The 25,746-nt window shown below is 51.1% G+C and overlaps 1 protein-coding gene across 3 annotated transcripts in view; it reads left to right on the plus strand.

The window, feature by feature from the left end:
- The first annotated feature begins 13,669 nt into the window (after positions 1 to 13,669).
- LOC124700597 (polyubiquitin) overlaps positions 13,670 to 25,746 on the plus strand; it is a 34,805-nt gene continuing 22,728 nt past the window's right edge. For 2 of the 3 annotated variants that reach the window (XM_047232691.1, XM_047232698.1), the window contains exons 1-2: positions 13,670 to 13,794; positions 15,150 to 15,653. In XM_047232691.1, the coding sequence (XP_047088647.1) occupies positions 15,150 to 15,653 (504 nt within the window). In that variant the 5' untranslated portion in view covers positions 13,670 to 13,794. The remainder of the gene's footprint in view (positions 13,795 to 15,149; positions 15,654 to 25,746) is intronic. The other variant, XM_047232706.1, reaches the window with a different exon arrangement.

Below are 25,746 nucleotides of genomic sequence, written 5' to 3' on the forward strand. Positions count from 1 at the left end.
TGGCCCAGTAAAAAGTTAGGGGGGGTTAGCTTCTGGATCCTGAAAGTTGTGGGGGTTATGTGGACTTCTTTCTAGATATTTTGGTGATTTCATGCAAAGTTTGGCTAATTAAAAAATCTAATGGCAACCACGACCGAGGACTAGGCACCGGTACATCCCCTCCACATAGTCCTCATCGTCATTATCATCGTCGAGCTCCTGCTTCGGCGGGGCGTAGTAGTTGTAACCATGGCCGGCATCACCGTCATCGTCTAGGTCGATGAATAGGCCAAGGCGGCGTGCGTGCTCGGCCTCCTCGCGGAGATGCTCCGCTGCGGACCACTATTTGAGGAACTGTTGCGGTCAGAAACCCACCGGCGGGCAGCGACGGGCAACACCGTAGAGCCGGGAGGCTCCCAGGACTGAGGCTGGCCCTGGTCCCTCCGAGCGACGGCCCGCAAAGACTCGGCACGCACGTCCGATGCTGATGCAAGGGCGTGCCACCTGACCTATACCTGGTCAGGAAGGTGTTGGATGATGCCTCGCTTAGTTTCCTGCATGGCATACACGTAAACATTAAATACGAGCCTCGATCGGCTCTCGGGTTGTCCCGTGAATCGGCTCAAGGAGCCGATCCACCCATGATCCGTACGAGGTGTACGATCGGATGGTGGTCCTGCTTGATCAAAACAAAGCTAAAACGACCTACTACGATTTAGGGTTTTCACCGCATAATCGGAACATCCTACTCGTGATTGAGCTCGACGGCCACGCACGGTGACCGTAAACCGACCCTAGACAAGGCCTAAAAACCAACACGAAGTTGATCCTCGGAACATCCTCGTCTAGGGCTAGCAAACTACACCCTACGCGCCACTGGATCCTTCAACCCGTTTGTAAGGCCTAACTATGCAGATATTAAACTAATCCTTGAAGAACAAGGAGCAATCATAACGGATCGGATCTACTAAATTATGATCAAGCGGGGTGCCGCCCTTACACCCAAGATAGGTGTAAGGACGGCTAGACGTCTAAGGGTTGCACGACGATAGCATATGATACGATGAACAATGCTAACCCTAACACATCTATGATAACTACGTTGCTCGCCATCAAAAAGGCTTCGGCACGAGCAACGCATGAACAACGAATAAACGTGTCTTGCCTAGATCGCAAGATGCGATCTAGGCAGCATGGTGCTTACCCGGAAGAAACCCTCGAGACAAGGGAGTTGGCGATGCGCCTAGATTGGTTTGTGGTGAACGTGATTGTTGTTTATTTCATAAACCCTAGATACATATTTATAGTCCGTAGACTTTCTAACGTGGGATAATCCCAACCGGGCACGAGCCCAACTCTGTCTAAACGACACGTATCCTACTATGTTACAGATACACGGGCAAACTAGCCCAAACTTTTGCATATAAGGCTGATTCATGTCTTTCTTCTATGTATAATCTTCAAGCCCATCTACCATCGCGGCCCACCTCTGATCCGGTCAAATTCTGGTGATAACACATGCCCCCCTGGTTTTGGAAATGATAATTCCAAAATCACTCTGTTTTTCCTTCGTCGGGTCATGTCGTGGCAGCGCAGAACCGCTGCAGAGTATTTCATCATGTCGCCTCGCCTCCTCAGCTTCTCTGCGTGAATTGACAGATTCGGCATCATGTCCTCGAGAACCGTCATGGCATTAAATCTCCACTATCCCCTCTTTATTTATCTGTGCCGAACGGTTCGCCACTTCATCCCCTTGCTCTGTTCTGCCCATCAGCACCCAAAAAACCCTCTTCCCCTGTAGCAATGTCTTCCTCTTCCTCTATCTCCTCAGGCCTCTCCCTCCAATCTTCCTCCTCGAGCGAGCAGGAGTGGAACTTCGACCACATACCAGATGGCCCACCCGAAGCACTCGTCGGGTCAGATGGTGACTTACCTCTGACCGATGGGGAGGACGACCTCGAGTTCCTCATCGAAGGGGAGCTGAAGAGCGAGAGCGAAGACGACCTCCACTCCTGGGCGAACCCCACCTCCCCCGACAAGGAGGAGGAAGAAGAAGAAGTATAGGAGGAAGAGGAGGAGGATGATTCCTCCTCCTCCGCCGGGTATCCGCCGGCGAAGCGCTCCCGCGCGTGGGCGGACAGCGAGGACGATGATGATGACGAGGAAGGAGAGGAAGAGGAGGAGGATGATTCCTCCTCTTCCGCTGGGTATCCGCCGGCGAAGCGCTTCCGCGCTTGGGCGGACAGCGAGGATGATGATGATGACGAGGAAGAAGAGGCTCCGGCTGAGGGCTGGGGCAGCAGCGACGAGGAACTCTCCGGAAGTAGCGCCGACGGCAACTCCGATGCCGATGATGGGGCCAGCGAGGATTAGCAATGTAGGATTAGTAGTTCCTGAGCAATCGGCTCTTCTTTTGTTCTTCCTTTCTTGAGCAATCGGCTCTTCATTGTAAAAATCCTCTTTTATTAATGAAGAAGACATTTCTCAGCTGATTTTGTCCCCTTTTCCAACTTTGCCGAATTGAAGTGAGTCAACACATCAAAAGCCGATGGCAGCGCATCGGCCCTTGCCATAAAACGCAAGCAAGGCTAACTCTATCGTCTTTTCAAATGGTAATCTGCGATTGGTCCAAAAGAGCAAAACTCAGATCCCCAAATCGCCGCTTGAACAGATCCAACCCACGGCCATATGAACCTCAGATGTCAATCGTGCAGGTTTGCAACTGCAGCGGACCCAAGGGTAACATCGCCCAATGCCCATGCTATGGTCTCCTTCCAGCAACTCTGGCAATCTCCTTCTGCAACAACCCAGCACTTCCGACGAGGTTTATGATGCAGGGTCAGCCGATGACACTCCAACCGGCTTCCAAAAACAGAGTGCCTACCAAAACAGCTGCCCCCCGAGCCTCAGTCAAGGCGAGAACGGCGGTGAAGATATGCAGTTCAGACAAATGGGCCCGAACTTGAGCGAATCTGGGCAAACCAACACGCGGAACCAGCTAAACTTGCCACCATCGGTCACCTTTTCTTCCGTTGAAAACCGATATTGAAGGCGAAACATCAACGGCTTAATCGACAAAGGGTTGGAAGTCCTTGAAGAGAAGGTTCTGGCACCAAATCAGCTCACTGCCGCTGAGGAAGCTCTCACTGTTCACTCCCCCCAGGAAGCAGCAGGCCATCCGCGTCTTGAACACGCGTACTAGAGTAATTGTACTAGAGTCGATGGCCGTACATCGGCTTTTGTTTCCTTAGCTCTAGAGTCGATGTCCGTGCATCGGCTGTATATCATGAGAATTTTTTTTTACGGGCCGATTTTTCTATCGGCCCCCAATGTTTTACTGCGCATGCATCGCACATGTTCATCTGATTAGGTGCCCCCCGAGCCGATTCTGCCAGGTAACTGCTGATATCGGCTCTGTGGTTAGCCAAGGCACTATATGTGAACGTCGGCTCTGTTAGGACCAGTGTTGACTTCTTCCAGCTCATCAGCCGACGTAAACCCATTGCCCATTAGATCGACGTTGAACCTAGGCAGAATGCATGGTGAGGATAATTTTGGCCGATTGCTGGAATCGGCCTCCATGTTGACTGAATTGCTCAATGAAGGTTTTGCAATGTTCCTCCATAGATCCTTGGGGCCGATCACATGGATCGGCATCGCCACGTTTGTCCATAGACGTTGCTCTTGTTACACGGTCAGGCTGGTAGATAAAACCAGCCTAACCCCGTCCTTTGTCACGTCGATGCGCTCGCAGTCGTCCAAATTGATGCCTGAGAGTGGCTCTTGGCCTGATGTCTCCCAAACGTTCATGCCAGCCGTTGAAATCTCGGCTGAATCATCTGCGTGGACGACTTCTACTTCATCTCCATCCCACTGTATTAGGCATTGGTGCATCGTGGATGGAATGCAACGATTGGCGTGGATCCAATCTCTCCCTAGTAGGACAGCATAGGTGCTCTTGCTGTCGACAATAAAGAACGTCGTAGGGACGGTTTTCCTTCCTACGGTCAGATCCACGTTCAGAACACCTTGTGCGTCAGATGCTTGGCCGTTGAAATCGCTCAGCGTCACGTTGGTCTTGATCAGGTCCGAGCTAGAGCGTCCCAACCGACGTAGCATGGAGTATGGCATAATGTTGACTGTCGCTCCGGTGTCCACCAGCATCTTGTTGACAGGCTGCCCATTGATGTAGCCTCGCAAGTACAGGGCCTTCGGATGTCCGTAGCTTCTTTCTCGTGGCTTCTCAAAGATAACCGGCCGTGGGCCGCGATCAAGTTGTGCCACGGGTGCTTCGTCTAATCCTGGAGCACTAAACTCCGTTGGAAGGATGAACACCATGTTTGTGCCGGCCGATGTCTCATCATCGGCTTTCTTTTGTCCGGGGCGCCAGTCTTTTCTTTGTGGCCGACCTTCTTCGTCCGGGGTTCGCTGAATTTTAGCGGCCGGATCAGGCCGCGCCTTCCTCAACGTGTGCGGGTATAACCTTTCGGCTTCCTCCAACCCACGTAGTCGCTGAACCCTACGCTTTTGGGAACGGCTGAGCCCATCAGGGCACCACCTTGGCCGATGATACTTGTCTTCTTCATCATCGTCCTCTAGTTCCTCGAGATCTTCTACCCGAGAGGACTCAGCGTGCTTGTTCCGAGGCGGGAGAGGCCCTAGACGTTTGAACACGGACACGCTAGCTGCATCCTTCTTCTTCTGTCTACATTCTGGGCAGTTGCCGATTGTAGGCAATCGGCTCATTCCTGAATCCCAGCAGTGTCTGAAGAAGGGGCAGTCCCAGTGCCTATCCACGTCGTCTTGCTCTCTCGACTTTTCCTTGGCGTGGCGCTCATATTTCTCCTCGTCGCGATCATGCCGACGATGTCTCCTGGCGTCCCTAGCCAGGCGATCTCTTTCATCATCGTCGTTGTATCGCCGGCGTTGGTCGTATTGACTCACATATTTGTTGAGGAGGTGATCAGAGAGAGGTCGCTGATATCTTACGTTCCTCACTTCTCCCTCTGTGATGTAGCGCTTGCCATCGTGACGGAGCCGATCGCGTGGAGCGGCTTCCTCTGTGTCCTTGCTATGAGAGCAGCTGCCCTCGTCTCCGTCCTTACCAGAGTGGTGCCCGGGTCCTACCATGTTGATGTTGAACGAGAATCTCGGCTGGCACCCTCCAAGGTAGGTGCACTCCACCATGTTAACGGCGGGGAAGGGGTGTGTGTCGACCTTCATGGCGTACTGGCTGAAAATTAGACGCCCTTGTTCTATCGCCATTTGGACCTGCTGGCGCCACACCCTGCAGTCATTGGTGGCATGGGTGAACGTGTTATGCCACTTGCAGTATGGCTTTCCGTTCAGCTCCTGAGCCGTGGGGATCTTGTAGCCTTCGGGTACCTTTAGCTGCTTCTCCTTGAGTAAGAGGTCGAAAATTTGCTCAGCCTTGGTGACATCGAAGTCAAACCCTCTTGGAGGACCCTGTGGCTTAACCCACTTACAGGACACGGGGCTTGCCCCCCGAGTCCATTCAGCCACTGCTACCTCTTGATCTCCCGCAGAACCTTCGTCTTCATCTGCCTCAACCAAGACCACCGCACGTTTGAATTTATCCTGGTATACATCTGGGTGGCGCTGTTCATATGCTGATAGCTTCTGCACCATGTGCGCCAGTGAAGGGTAGTCTGCTTGGGAGGCCACGTCCTTGATCGGTGATGCGAGACCCACCACCGCCAACTCGGCTCGCTTCCTTTTCGGTCACACGAGCCGAATAGCATCGGTTCCTAACGGTCCTGAAGCGGCTGGATGTATTCCGAAACTGTTTCTCCGCGCTTCGTCGTACTTGTGCTAGATCGGCAATGCCGGCCTCGGAAGCCTCCGAGTGATACCGCATGTGGAACTTGCTCTTCCAAGCTGCTTCCAAGTCCGGATTGAATCCGGTGGCGGCGATGTGTACCACCCGAAAGCCGATCATGTGAGGGATCGTGCGAAGAACCTCACACGCAGCTCATCCGATGTCGAGATCGTGCCCAGCTGTGCCAAATATCGGCTCACATGCTCGATGGAGCTGGAACCATCTGATCCATTAAACTTGGAGAAATCAGGGAGCCGATATTTGGGTGGTAACGGGATCAACTCGTACTCATTGGGGTACGGCTTGGAGTAGCCGATTGTCCTCCTTTTCGGCACCATGCCGAACTGGTCTTTTAAGATGGTACTAATCTGATCCGCGGTGCTGGCTGTAGGAATCGAACTCTGAAGATTCGCCGGAGTGGCGTACTTAGCCAGCCATGCTTGCTTTTCCAAATCTGAGCCAACTGCAGGAGCTGAGCTCTGGAGGTTTGCCGGAGTGGCATACTTAGCTAGCCACGTACGCTTCTCGAGATCCGTTCCCGAAGTTCCTCCTGCCGTTCCGGAAGTCCCTGCTCGTTGCGGCTCGGTTCGAGAGTGCCCGATTCTTGCAGTCTGGCACGTATGTGCACGTGTATCCGTGGGGGATCTCCTTAGGCGCCTCATGCAAGAATTGGTAGTCACTAGGGTCACCACCGATCTTGTAGACGACGTATGCCGGTGAGTTCGGCACTTCTGGTGCTGCCAACGCGAACGGCAGCGGTGGACGGGACTGGAGTGGCATCTCTCCTTGGTGAGTCCCCAGGGCTGGTACTGACGGAGAATACTGATGGCTCATGATTTCCTGGATCACGCGCAGAGCGACACGCTCCAAAGTGTTCACCAGGCTCTCAGAATGGCGGTGCAGCGAATGAGCTACCATGAAGTTAATCTCCTGACGCAGAGACCGGGAGCGTTCTTCTGAAGGGGCGGACAGGTCCACTCCATCGAGCGCGCCTTCAGGCGAGAACCCCTTCCACCTGATGCTGTGTGAGCGGGTTCTTTGGAAAGAGCCGATGAGATCGGCTTCGAGGATAGCTTTGACCTCGTCATACTTCTTCTTGAGCTCCTCGGTCAGATCCTCGTACGTGACCGGAGTATCTTCCGCCATCTCAGATGTAGATGGCGATGTGGTTGATGTCGACGATGGTCCCACCGGGCGTGCCAGAATGTGTTGCGGTCAGAAACCCACCGGCGGGCAGCGACGGGCAACACCGTAGAGCCAGGAGGCTCCCAGGACTGCGGCTGGCCCTGGTCCCTCCGAGCGACGGCCCGCAAAGACTCGACACGCACGTCCGATGCTGATGCAAGGGCGTGCCACCTGACCTATACCTGGTCAGGAAGGTGTTGGATGATGCCTCGCTTAGTTTCCTGCATGGCATACACGTAAACATTAAATACGAGCCTCGATCGGCTCTCGGGTTGTCCCGTGAATCGGCTCAAGGAGCCGATCCACCCATGATCCGTACGAGGTGTACGATCGGATGGTGGTCCTGCTTGATCAAAACAAAGCTAAAACGACCTACTACGATTTAGGGTTTTCACCGCATAATCGGAACATCCTACTCGTGATTGAGCTCGGCGGCCACGCACGGTGACCGTAAACCGACCCTAGACAAGGCCTAAAAACCAACACGAAGTTGATCCTCGGAACATCCTCGTCTAGGGCTAGTAAACTACACCCTACGCGCCACTTGGATCCTTCAACCCGTTTGTAAGGCCTAACTATGCGAGATATTAAACTAATCCTTGAAGAACAAGGAGCAATCATAACGGATCGGATCTACTAAATTATGATCAAGCGGGGTGCCGCCCTTACACCCAAGATAGGTGTAAGGACGGCTAGACGTCTAAGGGTTGCACGACGATAGCATATGATACGATGAACAATGCTAACCCTAACACATCTATGATAACTACGTTGCTCGCCATCAAAAAGGCTTCAGCACGAGCAACGCATGAACAACGAATAAACGTGTGCTGCCTAGATCGCAAGATGCGATCTAGGCAGCATGGTGCTTACCCGGAAGAAACCCTCGAGACAAGGGAGTTGGCGATGCGCCTAGATTGGTTTGTGGTGAACGTGATTGTTGTTTATTTCATAAACCCTAGATACATATTTATAGTCCGTAGACTTTCTAACGTGGGATAATCCCAACCGGGCACGAGCCCAACTCTGTCTAAACGACACGTATCCTACTATGTTACAGATACACGGGCAAACTAGCCCAAACTTTTGCATATAAGGCCGATTCATGTCTTTCTTCTATGTATAATCTTCAAGCCCATCTACCATCGCGGCCCACCTCTGATCCGGTCAAATTCTGGTGATAACAGGAACTCGGTTGTTTCCTCGAACGAGGCCCGCTCTGCGATCCGCTGGCCCGGGAACTCCTCCTGGTCCTCCTCCACCATTATATGGAGGGCTGCCGATTTGTACTCCGGCGGCGGCGTCCACTCCCTCACCTCGCGCTTCTGCTACATGCGGCCACGGGGAGGAGAAGGTGTGCGCCTACCGCGGATGATGATAAAGCCGCCCGCACGTCTGCGAGGGTGCTCGTCGGGCTCCTGCTTCACCGGCGCAAGGAGGTGGGAAGTCGATGTCGAGTAAGACGAGTAGCGGGCGGGGGAGGAGCGGGAGCGCGAGCGCGATGAAGAGGAGTGTGATGAAGATGACGCATGTTGGCAGCGCGCGTCCCACCTCCCTCCCTAGCGGCGTGCTGGTGGGTGTGGCTGCGACGGAGGCATCATGAATGGCGGGTTGTTCCCATCCACGATGTGGTCGAGGACCCAGGGGAGGGTCTTTCCACGCGGGCTCCACCACCGCCGCCGCCCCTCGAAGTTGTAGTTCTTCGGCGGCGGGCCGTTGTCGTTGTACGCGGCGATCATGTCGTCGTGGTGCTGGTTAAAGAAGGTCGTCCACGAGATGTTGTTGTCGGGTCCCATCACGGGCCGTTGCGCTCCTCCGGGCTGAGCGCCAATCAGAAGTGGTCGTAGATGGCTTTCTGCCGCACCGCCCCGATAGGCACGGGCGACACCGGCAGCCCTCCGGTGTTGAGGGCCCATCCATGTCCGTCGGGACGAGGCACTGCGCCTCCCATAGCGCGCGCCTCATCGACGGAACGTGTCATTGCATGCCGCCGCTGCGAAGGCTAGAGACAAGTAGGTGCGGAGGACATTGACGCAGCGTGGAAGGTTTGGAGGAGGACAACCGGTCCGTAGTTGTTGACTAAGGTTGCTCATGATGATCGATGAGTTCGCGCGCTCTTCTCACCCTGCTTCCCGCCAACTCGCGCCCATCCGACGCGCTAGGAAGAGGGCGCCGGATAATTTGTTGGACCGCTCAGGCGTCAAATTAAAATTGGGTTGTCGGCTGGGCGTGATTTTTTATTTATTAATTATTCCATCTCAGACGCATGTTCTTTGCTTAAAGCTGATGTTCCGATTATTTAACTACTAACGGGAAGCGCGTGTTACGCCAGTTTCCGTCGCGCTTTCCCTGGATTTCTTCTTTCCCTGGATTACGTATGCCTTGCGGGACAGTGCAGGCCTAACGGGACAGTGCAAGGCCTAGCGGGCTGATCGCTTTATCCCGCACCTACCAACGCGGTCGAAGTTGTGGCGCTGCGCGGGCGAATTTCGCGGGGCGGCCTTGCGGCGTAGCGGGCCGTCCCGCACCACTTGACAGCTGAACTACAATACTGCTCTCAGTAGTTGGTGGTGTCTCGAACGTCATGTCCATGGCGGCCGCGTAGCTGAGGTGGTGTTTCTTCTCCACGCCACTGACCGTCGCACCAAAGTGCCTTACCGGAACCTGCTGTATATTTGCATTTCCCAATATCTCTCATGCCGAGCTAATTATTTGCCAAGAGCAAAGACGTTACAGCACAAATATGTGTGCAGTTTTGGTTTTGATTTTGGCTATCAGTTTATAACATGGATCCTGAAAGATGTATGTGCTGCACGTGATGGTCTCACAACAATGACACTGCTTATATATAGCTGCAGGTTAATTGATATTTCAAAGAGAAGCACTAGATGTACATAATGAGATCGATGGGACAAGCATCCGTGGTACACGTGATAAGCTATCTCAAACCAACCAAAATGGTCGATGGTACAAGCAACATTTAATACGCCGGATTCCAGAGTCCTTTTGCTATTTGACAATCTCATATTCACACAGTGTTTGGTTATAATTGATTGTCCGGATAGAAATGATCTAGAATAGTATATAGAGCACAGCAAGCTACATAGTTTCTCATGCATAATTACTTATTTAGAACCGGCTACTATTCTACCTCGGTCTTATTTTAAGGAGAAAGAAATAAAGTTAATGTAGATCAGTAAGCACTTGCAGAGAAGCAAGTAAAGTTGCTTTTGCAAGGACAGTTCATTTCTTTCTATTTACTAGTTAAACGCAAGTGTCTGTTTCTCGTGGTTTATATCTAGGGTTATTATGTTCATTTCTGAATTTTGTGAAATATTTAAGGTGTATAAGAGATGATAACCAGGCAAGCAATCCAAATGAAAAGGCCACAAGATGCGACAGAATGAAAAAAAAAGCTTATCATCATTTCTAAGTGTTTGATCTTTGATGTTAATGACTTGAGCTTGCACAATATGTTATGGTTTATCTTGCATAAATAATAGGTCTTGACATAAGTACTAGGTGGCTTCCATCATTGTAATTAGCCAACATGACAATAAAAAAATGTCAACAAAGCAAAGAAGGATCTTGTCGAAAGAAGATGTTGTGATTTTGTTTGAAACAAGTTCTTAACGAAAACATTGTGACTGCGACTTGGCCAAAACATAGATGATCATGTGAGCTGTGACAAACCATCCAATAATAATACAACAATTGCCTACATTAGATAGTGGCTGTGGCCATAGTCAAAGGACCGAGCAGAGAGACAAAAGGATGATGCTCATGCTGTTATGTATTGTAGTGCGAAAGGTATTTTCTTTTTAGACCCTGTGGAGTTTCTCTAACTCTCTGTTTGAGTATTTTCCTTCTAAAGAATCATGGACCTATATTTTGTTTAGGAAACACAAGTTGTGGCCTAGAACAGTCTACATGATTATAGAGTATTGAATGGACGAAACGTAGTTTGACCGAGAGCAACAACATTGCAAACATCAACTTAGCCCCGGTTTGGAGAGTTATAGTACTCCTCTGATCATCACTCATTTTAGAACAATTGGACTGATTGGGACAGTCTCCCGAGTTCCAGACCACCTAACTTGCTAGTCAGCTTATGCCCACCAAATTCATCTTATCAAGCCACCATATGACGAATCATACTACTTCCTTCATTTCGAAAAGGATGTCGCGGATTTTTTTAAATCTAAATTTAGATGTATCTAGACCATGAAAGAAAAAGTAGTTGTAATCGCCAATCATTAACTATTCATTCAAGCTAGTGCTAAGATTAGTTTCAGCATCTTCCAAAATAATAGAATTAGTTGAGCTGCCCATGTCGCCGTCTTGCATCGTATGGTCGACATTAGGTTTAGGTGCAGAGTTCTTTTCCAACCTAAATGCAGCGTCAATCTTGCCGCCGATTAATCATCTAATTAACACAGACGAGCTATACGATCGATCTGATACATTCTACAAAGTCTAAGTCAAACACACGGCGCTGCCGCACTCATCGCGCCAAGCTCGCCCGTCAATAGGACTGGCGTAAATCCTTTCCTTGCTTTGGAGGGATGAACTGGGTGCACAAGTAAGCATCTTGATACAGTTGAGTTGCAACTGCGTGTAGTACACAATACAACTAGTATACCAGAGTAGTACCGGTTCCACTGCCGGCAAGGGAATCGGCAGATAATGTGAAAGTAACGGTGATGCCCAAGAAATGGAAATGGCCCTTGCACGAAGCGGTTTGTCAGATGATCATGTTTCTCTTTTCCTTTGTGAAAGATGAGTTGGCGCTTTTGTAAAATCAAAGGAAAATAAAAGATAGGACCCAAACCAACTACCACAATGTAAGAGCAACTCTAACGAACCTGTAAATGCCGCCCAAACTGATTTTTTTCGGTGGATTTATGGTTCAGGCGAAAGCGTCGCAGAACGGAGCCCGAATCAGTGAGCTGGCCTGTAAAAGTTTCTTGGGGGCCGATAAACGTGAGGCTCACCCGTATATATACAGGCCGTGGAAGGGCCCAACGTCGCGTCCTCTTCCTCCGCCGTGCGCATCTCCACTTCCTCGACCTCCACCGCAACTACATGGCCGACACGGGCAGCGATGGGAGGATAGGCAGGAGCATGTCCGAGCCAGAGCGGCGAAAATGAAACCGCTAGGAGGCAAGCAGACGGCCAAACGGCCACCAAGCAGGCAGACCGCAACGGCAGCAGACGTTAGGGCATCTCCAACGCAGAGACCCAAACGGACAAACGGATGTCAGATTGGTCCGTTTGGGTAAAACCAGCTCCCAACGCGTGGACCTAAACTAATAACGGACAGCTGCCGCGTCCGGAACGACCCAAAGCCGGACCAAATTTGCGTGGCTTTTGGGGCGAGCCGGACAAGCGCGTGCGTCCTTTTTCATCCGCACATCTCCGTTCATGGCCCATTTGTCAGTGACAAAAAAAGTCCCCATATCATCTCTCTCCTCTATCTCTCTCTCTTTACTTTTTTTGCCATGGATACCTCCATTCTCCCCGTCGGACTGGAGCTCGCCTAGCTAACCTTCGTCGTCGCCCTCGCCTGGAGACTCCCGGCTCCGCCGCCTCCTCTTTTTTTCATTCCAAGTAGAAGTCGCCGGAGCCGCAATGGTCGTGGTGCCGCTGGAGCGGGCGCGGAGGTCGCCGGCGCAAGCCGGGGTGTGGTAGGGCGGGGAAACCCGGGCGTCGGCAGCAGGGGGAGTAGCGGGCCGGAGCTGTCCGTGCGGTGGCGGAGTCGGCCACGCGCGGGCACGGGCGAGCCCTGGGCACGGCGGCCACGGGAGAGCCCCTTCAAGCCCCGGGCAGGGCGGCCACGGGTGAGCCTCGGCGCACGGCGGGGGCCACGGGCGAGCCCCGGGCACGGCGCCCACTGGAGAGGCCCTTCGAGCCCCGGGCAGGGCGGCTACGGGCGAGCCCCGGCGCACGGCGGCGGCCACGGGAGAGCCCCGTCGAACCCCGGGCACGATGGCTACGGGCGAGCCCCAGCGCACGGCGGCGGCCATGGGCGATCCCTGGGCACGGCGGCCACGGGAGAGCCCCGTCGATCCCCTCCACGACGCAGATGAAGCTCCAGGTGAGCGCCGCTCCAGATGGGCACGCGTGGGCACGGGCACATCTGGACGCGGGGAAGGAGGGCGGCCACTCACCGGCGTGCAGCGCTCTCCCAACAGCCGCGCCGCTAGGCGCAGCGGGAGATCTCCACCCGCACGGCGACGCTGGGGTGGCCTGGACCTGCGTCGTCGGGATGGTGAACGGCCCAAGGAGGGAATCGGCCTGGGCGAACAGCACAGAGAAGCGTCGCCGCGTGTGATGGCCGGCACCCCCTCGCCGGCGTCCAGCAGCCGCACTGAACTCCCTCGGCCGTTCGCGCGGCGCGGCCTCCCGCGTGGCGTGGTGCAGCGTGGCGCGGCAACCTCCGGCGTGGCGTGCCGAGGCGCGGCCTCCGGCGTGGCAACTAGTACTACTAGGAAGAAGGAGTAGAAATAATTATTTGGATCAAAACGTTGGGCGTACTGCTGTCCGCGTGTCCGCGCGACGACCCAAACGATTCAAAACGGACGTCCGTTTGGGTCGCAGTATGCTTTTATCTCCCCTATTCCGTACCCATCGTCGTCACCGAGTGCCGTAGGCTCGGGGGACTCTTCCTATAAAATCTCACCCCCTCCCCGACTCCTCTCCACACAAATCCAATCCAGCCCCTCACCGATCTCGCAGAAGAAAAATCTCCGACCAGATCGAAGCGAAGGCTCTCTCGTGTTCCGTTCAAGGTACGCGAGTCCCCGATCCCTCCTTCTCCTGTTCGTGCTATGCTATGCGGCCGTTGGTAGAAGGATCGTCGATCGATTGTTGCTGGTTACGATCGATTGCGTAGTCGTTTGGAGTAGATCCGCCGGCGGGCGGCTCCGCGGTGGTACTGTTTTTGTTGATCGATTGCGGTCAAGTCGGCTCGGGTTGTCACGAATTTCCTCTGGATCGTGCCTATTTTATCGAGTAGATCTGCCGATTTGAGGCGCGATTGATGTTGGGTCCCTCCATAGTAAGTATATCTAGGTGTAGTTGGCTGCCTGATTCGGCTCCGTTGGCGCTAAAATTCGTAGCCTTCTCGTGGATTGCTGATTCTGTAGCGCTCAGGTTGTCTGTATATTCCAAGTACGCCTGACTACCAGTATTTCCATTGCTGTGCATCGATCAACTCTGAAAATTGTTAATCTGTTAAGGTGTAGATGGGCGAGTCCGTTCTGTTGGAGCTAGAAATTCGTAGTGTTCTCGTGGATTTTTGATTCTGTAGAGCTCAGGTTGCCTGTTATATTGCAAGTATGCCTGACTACCAGTAATTTACTTGCTTAGTCTTTGCACCTTGTAGTTGTTTGTAGGATCTGTAGCTGTGCGTCGATCAACTCTGAAAAATTATTCATCTGTTACGGTGTAGATGGCTGATTCCGCTCGGTTGGAGCTAAATATTCGCAGTGTTCCCGTAGATTCCTGATTTTTCTTGTAGCACGTACCTGATATGTGAAGGGATATATGCCTGGAATTTGCTGATGGGCTACTTGTAGTTGCTTGTAGGATCTGTAGTTATGCATCGACTCTATTCTGGAAGTCATGTGAGTTGTATGATGTCTGTTGATTCATCTAAACTTGGTATGCACTTCAGTATAGAACTGCTAGAAGTTGGATCAAAATAGTTATGCGAGTGGCTTTTTCATCTTTATGTTGATATGTTTGTTCGTTTAGTTACAATTTCTCTACTGGATCGTGGCATAGTTTTTCTGTTCTGAAGATATCCTTTTAGCGTGACTTAGTAGGCCTGGAATTTACTGATAAGCAGCTTGTAGTTGCTTGTAGAATCCGTAGTTGTGTATCCGACTCTAATCTGGAACCCATGTGAGCTGGATGATACTACTGTTGATTCATCTAAGCTTGTTGTTTACTTAAGCATAAAACTGCTAGAGGTTGGATCAACATGGTTACATGAGTGGCTTGTTCTCATTTTCATTCATGTGTTGGTTGGTTTGTAGTTACGATTTCTCTATTGGATCATGGCGCATTGGTTCATGTATTGCTTCTCTTCTGAAGATATCCGTTTACCTTGCTGTAACTCTGGTCTACTTCGTATTTACAGATGCAGATCTTTGTGAAGACGCTCACCGGCAAGACCATCACCCTCGAGGTGGAGTCCTCAGACACCATCGACAACGTGAAGGCGAAGATCCAGGACAAGGAGGGCATCCCTCCGGACCAGCAGCGCCTCATCTTTGCTGGGAAGCAGCTTGAGGACGGCCGCACCCTTGCTGACTACAACATCCAGAAGGAGTCCACGCTCCACCTGGTGCTGAGGCTCCGTGGTGGCATGCAGATCTTTGTCAAGACCCTCACCGGCAAGACCATCACCCTGGAGGTAGAGTCATCTGACACAATCGACAATGTCAAGGCAAAGATCCAGGACAAGGAGGGCATCCCTCCGGACCAGCAGCGACTCATCTTCGCTGGCAAGCAGCTCGAGGATGGCCGCACCCTTGCTGACTACAACATCCAGAAGGAGTCCACCCTCCACCTGGTGCTCAGGCTCCGTGGTGGCATGCAGATCTTTGTCAAGACCCTCACCGGCAAGACCATCACCCTGGAGGTGGAGTCTTCGGACACCATCGACAATGTGAAGGCGAAGATCCAGGACAAGGAGGGTATCCCTCCGGACCAGCAGCGCCTCATCTTCGCTGGCAAGCAGCTGGAGGATGGCCGCACCCTTGCTGACTACAACATCCAGAAGGAGTCGACGCTCCACCTCGTGCTCAGGCTCCGCGGTGGCATGCAGATCTTTGTCAAGACCCTCACCGGCAAGACCATCACACTTGAGGTGGAGTCCTCGGACACCATTGACAACGTGAAGGCGAAGATCCAGGACAAGGAGGGTATCCCTCCGGACCAGCAGCGCCTCATCTTCGCTGGCAAGCAGCTGGAGGACGGCCGCACCCTGGCGGACTACAACATCCAGAAGGAGTCTACCCTCCACCTGGTGCTCCGCCTCCGTGGTGGTATGCAGATCTTTGTCAAGACCCTCACTGGCAAGACCATAACGCTGGAGGTGGAGTCGTCAGACACCATCGATAATGTGAAGGCGAAGATCCAGGACAAGGAGGGTATCCCCCCGGACCAGCAGCGTCTGATATTTGCTGGTAAGCAGCTGGAGGATGGCCGCACCCTGGCGGACTACAACATCCAGAAGGAGTCCACCCTTCACTTGGTGCTCCGCCTCCGTGGTGGCCAGTAAGGAGCTGATTCTGTCTCTTGAGGGTTCACAAGTCTGGTCTTGGATGTGCTCTGAGGGTTCACAATCGTGGTCTCTGTGCGCTCCACTGTTGTTCTGGTCGTGTATCTTTTCCTGCCGTTTTGTTGTAAGTGTGATATTATTTGGGTCTACAGACTTCTGCTGTGGTGCTGCAGCTATGGATGGAACCGTGATGAATGAATAAGTGAACCCTGAACTTGGTATCAAATTCTGTTGTGTCTTGTTCTACTTGTTTGTAGTCTTATCTGGTTCCAGTTCTTTTACATTTTGATAATTGAAGTTAAGTTTGTTGTCAGCTCGGGTGAGTTGATAGGCACTAAACATGAACCTCAACTTTATTCTGTTGTTTCTAGCTTTGGTATTGTTCTGTCTTCTGTTTATCAGTGTTGGTTTGGTTGTGCCATTTGTTTCATACGGTCCAGTGAGCCCTTAGTTTAGTGCAATCGCCGGTCGCTAGTTTTGCTTCAGAGCCTGAATATGCGTTTTCAATTCCGGCAATGAAAATCATCTAAAAAAGTCATCCCCAATGAAATTGGGAGCTTGCTTTTCCCTTCAATTTTGTGTTACGTTGGACGTTTATCATGAGTCTGATCGAGTTCATGAGTCCGATCGAGTTTTGTCAGTTTCCGAGCAGCAAACGAACTGAAACGGAACTCGATGGTGTACCTCCTGCCACCGCAGCGTGCTGGCGGTCCTCCTTGGTCACCTCTGCATGTACATGCAATAGCATGGAGGCCTAGCAGCGCCGGCTCACCTCCATGAACTAGTGCAGCTTGCCCGTCGTAGAAGCTGACAGCTCCTACTCCGCCATCAGCGTTAGTCGCTGGGCATGACTACAATAGTGCTCTCACCAACCGGTGGCGCCTCGAACATCATGTCCATGGCGCTCGTGTAGGCGAGGCGATGTTTCTTCTCCACACCCACTGACCGTCGCACCAGAGTGGCCCACCTACAGCTGATGTATATTTGCATTTCCCAATATCTCTCATGCCGAGCTAATTATTTGCAAGGGCAAAGATGTTACGGCACAAATATGCGTGCAGTTTTGGTTATTGTTAGACCCAACAATGTCAGCTTATAACTTGCATCCTCAAAGATGTATGTGCTGTCAGTGATGGTCTCACAACAATGACACTGCTTATATATAGCTGCAGGATAATTGATTTTTCAAAGGGAAGTACATAATAAGATCGACTGGACAAGCATCGCGTGGTACACGTGCTATCTCTAACCAACCAAAAACGGTCGTGGGACAAGCAACATTGAATACACCGGATTCCCGAGTCCTTTTGCTATTTGACAATCTCGTATTCACAAATTGTTTGGTTATAATTGATGGTCTGGATATAAATGATCTAGAATAGTATATAGAGCACAACAAGCTAAGTAGTTTCTCATGTATAATTACTTATTTAGAACCAGCTACTATTATGCCCCAGTCTTATTTTAAGGAGAAAGAAATAAAGTTAATGTAGATCAGTTAGCACTTGCAGAAGCAAGTAAAGTTGCTTTTGCCAGGACAATTCAGTTCTTTCTATTTAACAATTTAATGAAAAATGTTTGTTTCTCGTGGTTTATATCTAGGGTTATTGCGTTTATTTCTGAATTTTGTGAAATATTTAAGGTATAAGACATGAGAACCAGGCTAGCAATCCAACTGAAAAGGCCACAAGATGCGACAGAATGAATTAGAGTTTATCATCATTTCTAAGTGTTTGATGTTAATGACTTGAGCTTGCACAATTATGGTTTATCTTGCATAAATAATAGGGCTTGACATAAGTACCAGGTGGCATCCATCATTGTAATTAACCAAGATGACAATAAAAAAATGTCTACAAAGTAAAGAAGGATCTTGTCGAAAGAAGACGATGTTGTGATTTTGTTTGAAACAAGTTCTTAACGAAAACATTGTGCCTGCATCACACTGCAACTTGGTGAAAACATAGAGGATCTTGTGAGCTGTGACACAACATCCAATAACAATACAACAAGGCACAAGCTCGAACGAAGTCCGCTCCCGTGCCGCTCCCAGGGGCGGCACCGGGGCGTCCCCAACTCCGGCAGCGAGGCCCCCTCCACCCGCGCCCCTCTCTCCGCCGCTGCCGCTGGCGCCTTGCCGCGGTGGCGGCGGGGCCCTACCCCTAAGGTGGTGGTGGCTCTTCCTGCGACCTGGGAGATCTCGCGCTCGTCCATGGCGGCGGCGCTCCTCCGCTTCGTGTGTCGGCGTCGACGCTGCTCGCTGGCGCTGCTCCTCGGCACCGTCCTCTCTCCGGTTCCTGTCCTGTTGGGAGTGGGCTTGCTGCGTGGGGGTGGCCAGATCAACCGTGTCGGCCGTCGCGATCTAGTGAGGTTCGCCCCCTCCTGCCCGTGCGGTTGCCCCGTCCCTCATCTCCGGTCGCGGCGGTGCTGCCGTGTCTCTCCTACCCCCACCACCGGTTGGCCTCGCCCGGTACTCGTGCGTGGCACGGCGGGTCTGTCTCAGCCTTGTGTTGTTCGTAGATTTGGCGGGCTCTGGTGGCGGTCTCTCCGCCTCTTGGCCTGGTCATGTGGCCTTGGTGGTGACTCTGGGTGGAGCTCCCGTGGCAACATGGTGCTGGGCGTCGGTGGTTCGGCCGGTGGTAGCATGGCCCGTGGTGACCAATGGTGGTTGTTGGTGTGCTCTCCGGTGGTTGCAAGAGTTCTACCTCTTTGCTCAGCCATCATCCTGCAGCAGGTTGCCGTCTGGGGCTGGCTGGTGTCGTGGTTCCGCGGATGACGGCCATGGTGGCGACGCACTCCCTACGTACAACGCGGCCCATCGTGGCTGGGCATTGAGCCCCCTCTGTCTCACCATCGGTTTGCCCCATGGTTTGCAGATGGCGGCCATGGGTCCGGTCTCCTTTCCGATGTGAAGCGAGCCATGGCAGTCGGGGTGGTGGCATCTTCTTGCCGATTGCTAGGCTCATGCGTCAGATCCTCGTCAGAGCTCTATGGTGTGACCGCGCGGGTGGTCTTCGTGCGTGCTCTCGGCTAGCCCACCCTTCTGGTATATCGAACCCATCGGGGGTTGGGGTTGCCCTCGGCGGTGCTATGCCTTTCGACTACGGCAGCGACCCCCGCGTGCGGTGAGGGTGTGATGCCCTTTGACTTATGTTGGTGGCAGGGGCCGTGCCATCGTCTCTGTAGCGCGCGACCTTTCGGCCACACTCATGACACAGTGGTGTCGGCGCGTTGTGTGTCCTCGGATGCGTGTTGCCCTTCGATTACTCGACGATGCAGTGTCGCGGCTGAGTCTCCGCTATCATATCATGTGGACTCTTCTGTGTGATTGTTGTGCTTGGGTCGGGATGAGTTTTCTCATCAATCAATCGTCTCCGAGGATTCTCGGAGTGACCTCCTTTTTTCTAGTTGTTGTAGTTTGTTGGTGTGTGTGTGTGATTTTTTCTTTTATCTCCTCTTGTACCCCCTGTAAACTCCGGTTCATTTGAACCCTATCTTGTAGAGGTCACAAAGCCTCATAGGAAACTATGAATGAAAAAATTCAGGTGGGGATTCGCTCCCCCCCCCCCTCCAGTGACCATTACAAAAAATTAACAGTATAACAATTGCCTACATTAGATAGTGGTTGTGGCCATGCTCTCTTCGTCTCCAACCAACAACAGAGGTTGGAAAAAAAGCAAGAAGACACACACGACCCACTCCCTCGTTCTCGTTCCCCATTCTCACTTATCTCTCTCAAATCCACCAAGATCCCGATCTAATCCGACCGACTTGCCCCCCCCCCCCGCCCCTTTCTCGTCAGCCGCCTAAGCCCTCCACCGTCGCCGATTGTCCTCCCTACTATCGGGCCCTCCTTCCTCACGCCTTAGTTCATCCATCGATGAATCTCCGGCGACTCGGCTTCCTGCAACACGTCGAGGGCGACGAGGCGGGAGGCGGAACGGCTCCGGCTGGGCCTCTCCGGTGCCACGTGGCCCGCGCCGGACCTGAACACCCCTCCTCCCTTAGTACGACGGTCGCCGCTCTCTCACCAACCACGTCGATAACAACCAGAGGATCCACCGGGTTTTCTGATTTTAGAAGGATTTATTTGTAAAATGTTTTTTATTAACTGTCCTGCAGTTTTTTTTTGGATCGGAGGGAGTACCTAGTTCCATAATTACTTATTTGGAACCAGCTACTATCATGCCTCAGTTTTATCTTAAGGAGAAATAAATCTTTATACCTACTAATAAAGGAAGTAGGGTTTCTCTCCTTTTTCATTCGTTTTAAAATTGCTCCTATTTATATATAGACAAAACTACAGAAAATGCCACCGTTTAGTAAAAAAACGTGGTGTTCTGGACTGTTCTCGCTCTTCCAGAGACATGTAGCTCCGCTGTTAGGCTGATCCGTGCTGGGTCAGGAGTCAGGTTTTACTACGTGAATATGTTTCATGGACCGCAATTTTTCTGAAGTCAAGTCAGGGAAAAATAAACACGCAGATCCCGCATCAAGAAAGCCCAACACCCTGGACGGATCCCACACGAGAGAAATTGGCCAAACAAGTGCCACGGCTAAGGTTTAGTCCCACACTGCTCTCACAACAACCGTGACATAGTTCTTTGAGGTGACATAGATACCATAATCGTTTCTCTCTCGGTACAACACATGGACAATTTTCCTTTATGTACTTACTATTAACTTACTGTTGTAACTCCACATTTCCAAAAATTAAAAACGTGGTTTCACCCATGCATACTCGAGTTAGACCGTAGCGCAAGTGAAAACAAAAGTAAAGAAGCACAACAAATGAGAAAGGAAAAGAGAAAAGTCGGGAGTATATAGGCCAGGCCCAAGACATACGCGCCGTGTGCGGCGCACTAGATAGCTCCCGCTTTGGGCCATGAATAGGATTCACTCTTGTTTCCTGCGTACCGCCTCAAGCAGGGTCCTTCACTGGCTCACTTGGGGCCAGGCCCAAAAACATGTTAGTTTTCTCTTTTTTTTCTCCTTCTATTGTATTTTTCTGTATTTGTTTTACTTTACATTTTTTGGTACTATATATTGGTCACCCGCAAGGTGACTTGAGACATCTGAACAACCCTGTTGCGGACAAATGAAGGTGAAAATATTGATGTACTGTAGAATTGATGAAAAAGGCATTTAAGTAATGCTAAATTTTACACTAGGCTTTATAAGTGAACCATTATTACGCCCAGTCTCCACATGTTCCAGCACAAATATTTTTAAGAGCTCGGTTGCGTAAATGAGTGAGCATGATATGAATGAAACATAAAGTTGTTTAAGAGCTCGGTTACGTGGGCCCGATCTGGGGCCAACCTTGGGCTCGATCTTGGACAGAATGGGTCGGTCCGCTCCATTTGTTCGTCGGAAACCAGCCGGCGGTGAGGGCGATGCTGGCTCGGCTGAATAATGGTGGTTATCCTTGGGCCCCAACTCCCATCAAGATGAAGATCTGTTGATTGTGAATCAACATCGATCTGGCTGGAGTGTCGTGTTCCGAAAAACTCCGCCAGCAAACTCCACTAGGCGTTTCAGACTTGGAGATTGCTGGATCGGGTGGAATTCGGTCGTGCGCACCCGTGTTTTTCTATGACCGTTTGGTTTTAGGGAGCGATTCGAATATCTATTGGATGTTAATATCATGGGGCATATTCTCGTTCCATGGTGCTGGCGGAGAATGTCAGGGATGCCGAGATCTGAGAACTAACAATAGTGGTTCGAGGCTTTATGGCGATGAGGATCTGGCTTGGTGTTTCTTGACTTGGAGCATTGGTGTGCAAGGAAAGGCAATTGCACAAGTGAAATTCAAAGTCTAACCTTTCAGGGTGAAAATTCAAATTGTAGCCTTAATTGGTTGTGCATGAATGGTCTTGTTAACGACATTGTTTTGAGAGTGATGACTTTCTTCAGAGTGAAAACCTAAGATCTATGATCGGACGACGATGGAGCTTGTGCACTATTCCCTTCTTGAAGGCATCGCTTTTGGAGAAGGTTGACTTCTGGTGCTATTTTGGTCGTGTTAATACCGTTGTTTCAAGGAATAGATCACTGTTGCGAAACTTTTTTTTTTGTAATGATTTTTTGTTGTTGTGTGCATCTGAAATGTCGCTAGAGAAATATGTTGTTGCAGAGGCTGGGTAGTTGGTATCTCCGGGATATTAATATATTTTTTTGTCAAAAAAAAGATTAATATATATATTAATATGTCCACGTAATAAGAAAGAGGAAAATCTTGTTGTGAACTACGGCTTGTCAACACTTGAGGTAAGAAGGTCGATACTATTGCAATCCGATCCCAAAAAGGATCACCTCGTGCAAAGCCGAAACTTGCTTTGCCACGGTAGAACTCTCCGTCTCTCGTTAATCGAACTCGTTTCCAACCAATAAGATCAAATCCACCGACCACGTTGTAATCCGAGTCGGTTTTCATAGCCTAATCTGTTTGGTAATCAGCTCGTTTACCTGCTATAAGTATTCACGCGTAAGCCGCTCGATTGATAGCTTGCCCACGTCCGTAGGATATCGGAGGATTGCTTGACCACATCATCGTCTTCGTGGCGGTACCCTGAAATTACTCGGCGGACACGGTCTGGGCCAAACAGGTCGACAATGGGAGCACTGTGCAGCTCTTTGGCGCCGACTAAACGACCGTCCTACGACCTGAAGCCGGAACAACTAGACCTCCGCATCGGCCAGCTCTTCGACCTGCCGCCGGAAGACATCGCCCAGCTCTCCGACCTGCCGCCGGAACTCCTAGACCTCGACATCGCCCAGCTCTCCGACCTGCCGCCGGAACTCCTAGACATCGTCATCGCTGGGCTCCACGACCCTGCTGACCGCGCCCGCGCCCGCGCCGTCTGCCGCTCATGGCACGCCGCCGTGCGCCGCCACAGCCCCCAACCATGGCAGCAGCCTAGCACAATCTCAAACTCGATCTGGCGCCACCTGCATTTCTTTCTCCGGGGCAACGACACCATCGGCTCCACGGACGACTGGCTGGCAGTCCGCGTAAGGAAGAAGCGCGTCACCGAGGACGGACACTCCAGGGAATATCTCTTGCACAACCCGTTCCTCAACCACACCGTGCCACTGCCCGAGCTGGAGGCCATAATCGGCCACCACAAATCTGAAATCAACAAGTTTCTCATGCGGTCAGGTGCCAATGACCTCATCGCCGTCATCACCAACAACTTGATGCATGCTTTCATGGTGATTAGCCCAGGGAAGGGCGTGTGGTTGCCACCACCACGCACATGCCCCTACATCTATATCATCGACTTTGCTTTCCTCGAAGGAAAACTCTATGCCATCACCAGGGCAGAGGGTCTCATCGCCTTTGATATCGCATTAGATGATGGCAAAGGAATACCCGTTGTTACCATGGGAAAACACCTCATCAAACAACCGCCGGATTACGATGGTCACCGTGTGTGGCCCCTTTCATATTGTGATTATGAAGACAACGATGACAATGATGGTGATCATGATGATGAGGAAGAGGAGGCGGAGGAGGTGGAAGCCGCACCAAATGAGGACGACCATGACGAGGAGGAGGAGGAGGCAGCCGCACCAAACGAAGAGGAGGATGACCAGGCATCATACCCAAATGACGTTACTTGGCTCAACAGGTCACGTCATTTTTGGACACAAAATGGTGATGATTACATCACTAGCCGCCATCTAATCGAATCACGGGGGAAGCTTCTTATGGTGAGGCATCATCAACAAATGCGCCGAAATGGTTCATGTTTTACTGCAGGAGTGGAAATCTTTGAAGCGGACACTGACGCCGGTGCTTGGATGCCAGTGACTGGTGGGCTAGGCGGCGGTCAGGCACTCTTTATCAGCCTCAACTTCTCCAAGTCTATAACTGCACCTTGTGGAGAGGTAGAGGAGGATGTCATTTATTTCACAGACACCCGTGAAGACACCGGTGAGGCTTTCAACCTCAAGACTGGTACTTCTAGCTCATCGCGATTGTGTAAATCTTTCGGGCAAAAAACGTGGCTCTTCTACCCAGAATTGGTGATTTAGCGCTGCAAAAGTATGCAATGTGTGAACGTCAATAATTTGATGTAAAAATGATATGGTTTGGTTTGTTTTCCCTAATATACGTTTGTGTTCCATGAAAGGATTAACCCCGATCTTTCCGTCTACATTTAATACCTCACTTTGTCAAACAATATTTATTTTTATGCTCACCCACATGGACGAAAGAATCTGGTACATATGCTTGATTTCCTTTATAATAAACACAAGATACAAAAATGTAAAGAAAACACAACAATTATTTTGGATGCAACATGCAAATCTTGTGTGGCTGCATAGATTAATTAAGTAAAACTCACTTAGTTAGGAGCCTTCACAGCGATTTTGAGTCCTAAACCGTCCGATCAGCCAATCTAATGGCCTTCACAAGCAGAGTACTCCCAAAACGTCGTTACTGATGCTTCGCTCGATTGGGTGGAGCCTGGAGGAGTCGTCGTTCCTTGCTGGGCTGCAACTCCACAAAACGAGCGGTTGGGGCCCATGACCAAAATTGATGTGAGAAGATGCACATTGAAAGACGATGACCACGACAATTAGGGTCGCCGCACCCGGTGGCGGCCGGAGTTCCTGCGGCGGTGCAGCAACTCTCCCCTCCCTCTTGCTTCTGGCCCGCGGTTGGATCATTCTTCTCTGCATGTGCCTGGCTACCAGCGCTGCATCATTGAAGGCCTGCTCTTCATCTCCGCCGCACCATTGAAGACCTGCACCGCGTCGCCGCCACCGGTGAGAACTCTGGCCCGCGACACGTACTCCTTTCTTTTCCTCCCGCTAAAGGGGGTGCAGTTGGTATTGTGCTTCGCTGCTCTCTCCGCCATCGAAGACCAACTCTTGTTGTTAGTTGATATGACATCTCAGAGTTAAATATTTTGAATTTCTACTTTTTTCTAGAAAGAAGGCCAGGCTCAGCGTTACATTAATAAGGCCCCGAACGCCTCGAAGGGTACAAGGGTGATGTAAGGCAATTGAAGCTCCGATTGCCAGCGACAGTGCCCTCCATGAAGCTGATATGGCTAGTTACTTCCTATACTCCCTCAAAATATTTGATGTTTTTGTACAGATGTTCTGCTGGTTGGTGGAAGCCAACACATCCTGTAAGTTCAGGATACATTTTTTCCTTTGAAGATTGTACTACTCTAATTTATCATGCATTATTTGTCTGGCTAGAAATTATGTTGATGTTTCACCGACAAAACTTGTTAGCCATTATATCATGCATTTCTTGCAACATATTTTGTTATGTTTTGTTTCTATTGTATGACTAGGAATTGTGTTGAGCTTTCACCGATAAATCATGGCAAAAGAGATACCATACATTCAAACATTGTTCGCTCGATGAATATATTCAAACAGTCAAGAAATCTGATGGTGTGCAAGGGCATTCTCAGAAACTTTTTAA

The sequence above is a fragment of the Lolium rigidum genome, chromosome 1 (genome assembly GCF_022539505.1).
Source record: "Lolium rigidum isolate FL_2022 chromosome 1, APGP_CSIRO_Lrig_0.1, whole genome shotgun sequence".
Lineage (NCBI taxonomy): Eukaryota > Viridiplantae > Streptophyta > Magnoliopsida > Poales > Poaceae > Lolium > Lolium rigidum.